The 3,968-nt window shown below is 42.4% G+C and overlaps 1 protein-coding gene across 1 annotated transcript; it reads left to right on the forward strand.

The window, feature by feature from the left end:
• Positions 1 to 213: 213 nt before the first annotated feature.
• Positions 214 to 1,566, forward strand: LOC121867710 (myosin regulatory light chain 2-like). Its single transcript, XM_042367744.1, has one exon. The coding sequence runs from the start codon at positions 258 to 260 to the stop codon at positions 783 to 785; it is 528 nt and encodes a 175-aa protein (XP_042223678.1). The 5' UTR covers positions 214 to 257; the 3' UTR covers positions 786 to 1,566.
• Positions 1,567 to 3,968: the final 2,402 nt, after the last annotated feature.

A 3,968-nucleotide genomic window follows, 5' to 3' on the forward strand; every position in this document is an offset into this window, starting at 1 on the left:
TATGTGGCAGGTCGGTCGGCTCTGCCTGGCCATCGTGTAAGGTGAGCTGCGCGTGTGTACTGGGCCACGCTGTGGAGGGGTCCTGCGCTCAGGTATTTTTACATGTCCCACGAGTACTGTATCCCTGACAGGCACCGCCCCACCAGCCAAATATAGGTTGTGCGCACAAACCACTTGCGCAGCCCTTTCTGCGCACAGGATATAAAGAAGGAGCACTCGGAAAAGCCCGCCAGTGCATCACAGCTAGGGTCGCAATCATGCCTGCTTCAAAGGGATCCCGTTCTTCCTCCAAGAAGGCGAAGAAAGGAGGAAGCAATGTCTTCGATATGTTCACCCAGAAGCAGGTGGCGGAGTTCAAGGAAGGCTTCCAGGTGATGGACCGCGACCGTGACGGCATCATCAGCAAGGACGACCTCCGTGGTGTGTACGACGAGATCGGTCGTATGGCCAGCGACAAGGACCTGGACGACATGCTTGCTGACGCCCCCGGCCCCATCAACTTCACCACCCTCCTCCACATGTTCGCCTCCCGCTCCTCTGGAGAGTCTGATGACGACGATGTTGTCGCCAAGTCTTTCCGCGCCTTCGAGAAGGAGCCCGGCCAGATCGACTCCGAGCAGTTCCGTGCTATGCTCATGGCCTTCGGTGACAAGTTCACCAACGACGAGGTCGACGATGCCTTTGAGCAGATGGATCTCGATGAGGACACTGGTATCATCAACTCCAACGCTCTTATTGCCATGCTCTGTGCCGGTGCTGGTGACGAGAAGACCGACGCTGCCTAAATACACAAATCCAAGTCCCGGTGTCCGCGCCCGGAAGAAATGTGGGTGAGCAGTAGCGGAAGCCGACACAAGCAGGGGTTGCTTGCTACCTGTGGCTGTGACACTCAGGCGCTTCTTGGCGACTACTGGCCCCTGCTGCTGCTACTTCCCCCTCTCATCAGATTCGCGTCTTCTTGTTCCATTCATCACCAACACCCATATTTCTTACGGGCCAAGTCACACGCAGGATAGACACTCGAGGCTGGTCCCTTCGTCCTTACCCTCCTCTGTGATCCTGCTGTGAGCAACTCCATCCACATGAGACCCTTTAAGCGGCGGCTTTCACCACAGGCCTCAAGATCGGCGTCCACGAGTCCGCAGTGTCTCTTGAAACCAAACACCAAAAGCCAAGTCGGGAGCGGTGATAGTGACTGACAGTGAATTGATTGTGTAGATTGCCGCCGTGAACCACATCAGAGAGGGCCTACCGCTCCCTGTGTCGTGTAACATCGGAACAGTGTAGGAGTGAGACATCTGTGACTAAATGTATGGTGAAGAACGAGGCCCTACAGTGAACCTGTGTGAGGGAGCACGGTGACGTTTACCCCGACTCAAAATCAATATGGTGACGACTTTTACGTGCTGGAGATGACCAACCATCTGTTCCTGACGCAGTTGTCGTCTCTCAAGCTGACGGAGTCGGGTCTCTGTCTACTGTTGCTCGAGCATTTGTAAATGTTTCATTTTGTGAAGCATTGTATTGGCATCTGCAAGATTATATTCAATAAAATGTTTTACAATCGCCATTGTATTCTTTTAACATGCTATATATCCACATGGTCGCGTGGCCATTTATAAATACATTTTGCTTAGGGCATTAAAATATTTGGAAGTGAACCAAATACCAGCATTGATATACAAGTTAAATGTTCAGTCCTACAATATTGTCAATGATATTCTCCTTTTTGTGCTGGTAAACTTTAACTATCAAGTGTTTTATAAATCACAGCAAGACTACAAAACATTCCTCAACTAAGAATAGACCCGCTTGTCTTGCCTCACTTTACAAATATTTCCAAGTTTTTGCTAATTCATTCTTTTTTTTTTGCCCTATTTATATCTTGATCCAACAGAAAGGAAAATTAACAATATTTTTGAAAATTTGTCAAGAGTACAGGAAACATGACAAAGGAATCTGGAGGAGAGAAAGACCTACATGAAGAAGCTCTGAAGTTGCCAAAAATGTGGAGGTATCCTGTAGTCAAGTACCGCTCCCCAGTCCACCATCACACACTACCTGAAATAGCCTCATCCTTCACCCCTCAACACCAGCTGCCTCTCGTTTCCTTCCCGTCAGATAAATAAACAAAACAGAACTTTGATTTCCTAGTTCCATTTCTCAACACTTTATATTCCTACGTAGCCGAGTATTATTCTACACTAATGCCTTGGGAGCGTACGTATCCTAGCTTCACTTAACACTACAAACCTGCGTATTCTAGCTTCACTTAACACTATACAATCCTACATATCCAAGCTTCTCTTAACACTATACAATCCTGCATATCCAAGCTTCTCTTAACACTATACAATCCTGCATATCCTATTCAACAATACTAAAAACCCGTTCATATGCATAGTCATCATTCCATCTGTTACAATACTAGAACAGTTTACTCACACGACAATTATTAACATTTTATATTCCAAAATGTATATAGATGATTTTTTGTTCGGAAATATGACACAATGGAAGAAGGATTTTTGGTAACCACATTGAGATTTCAGGAGTCTTTGTGATATATTTGGAGTGTGTGTGTGTGTGTGTGCACCTTGAGGACATCTAACACAGGAAATGGTTTAAATCTTTGTATTATTTAGCAAAAATAGAATAATTTAGGATTCCTTATTGCTAAGAGACACCATGGATATATTTTCAATTCTTTCTATGAGATGGAATGAAAAATATTATGTATTGATGATAATTTTCTTTAGGCAATATGAGAAAGTAAATATGAATGAAAATAAAAATATATACGAATTCTTACAGACATAACACGAGGAACAGAAATACTTAGTAGACCAGTTCAGTCTATCAGAAAAAAAAATATTACTCCTAGACCTATGTTGGCTAATTCATATCGACAGGAGAATAATGATACAAAAATCAATAATTTAATAGTTGTTTTAGCCATTGATAGAGTCAGTTTACAATACCATCTACAGCATCATTGAATATTTAGCATAGCATGTAAATATAGGTAACATGAGACGTATTCCCCTAAAAAAAAAAAAACTCCTCGCAACAATACATAAACTAAATAAAGAAACGACTAAAGAAAATAAGAATTACAAAGGAATTAAAAAAAATTCTATATTTACACAAAATAGTGGAAGAAAGATGCCAAGGAACCACAGTATCTATAAAAGGGTGTTAGTACCGGCACAAGTCTCTTCTCCCTCCTCGCCAAGATAGCAGACATAGTGGCAAGTTTTCTCTGTGTTTATTTTTGTATTGTAAATCACCTCAGGTCGTCCCAGGGAGCCGGCGGATACCCTCTACCCCTGCTGCCCACATCTGACTACACTATTAACTGGGGCTGACACATGATTTTCATCTGCGTTGATAATTTTGATACACTGTGCTGACTTTAGATAATTTGATAGGGTACTGCGATAGTATGGGGTCTACCGAGCTGGAGTTCTGTCTACTGGGATATTTATACTGTAGCATCCTAGTCTAGGTTAGGTTAGGATATATTTGATCAAGTTAGGTTGGGTTAAGGTGGGGCGACGCTTGAGAATGACAAGAATATTCAATTTACACAATATGAGATAAAAATACCAGGGTATACCTTGATGTTTTCTCCGTTCTCTGTGCATATACGTATATTCTGCGCCCCTCCCCACCATTTGCTGTTTAGGTATTAATATATACTGTACATTACTATTAAAATAAATAAATTTTTTTATTATGGAGGTTATGATACGTTAGAAATAGCTGTATTTATTCACGTGCAGACACCATTCAGATGTCAGATGGCGACACAGAAAACTTTCCATATCTCAAAACCTAAGTTATGATAATTTGAAAATTATCTCCACCTTTATTTATCAACCAATTTGAAACATAAACCTGTGTACAAAAAGAGGATTAATAGGGGCATATTTCGTACCATTAAAACTGTCATATAATGATGGATA

Source organism: Homarus americanus, unplaced genomic scaffold, assembly GCF_018991925.1.
Source record: "Homarus americanus isolate GMGI-L3 unplaced genomic scaffold, GMGI_Hamer_2.0 scaffold46583, whole genome shotgun sequence".
Classification (NCBI taxonomy): Eukaryota; Metazoa; Arthropoda; class Malacostraca; order Decapoda; family Nephropidae; genus Homarus; species Homarus americanus.

Coding starts and splice junctions, on each gene's coding strand:
- LOC121867710 (XM_042367744.1), top strand. CDS start 258: ATGCCTGCTTCAAAGGGATCCCGTTCTTCCTCCAAGAAGGCGAAGAAA.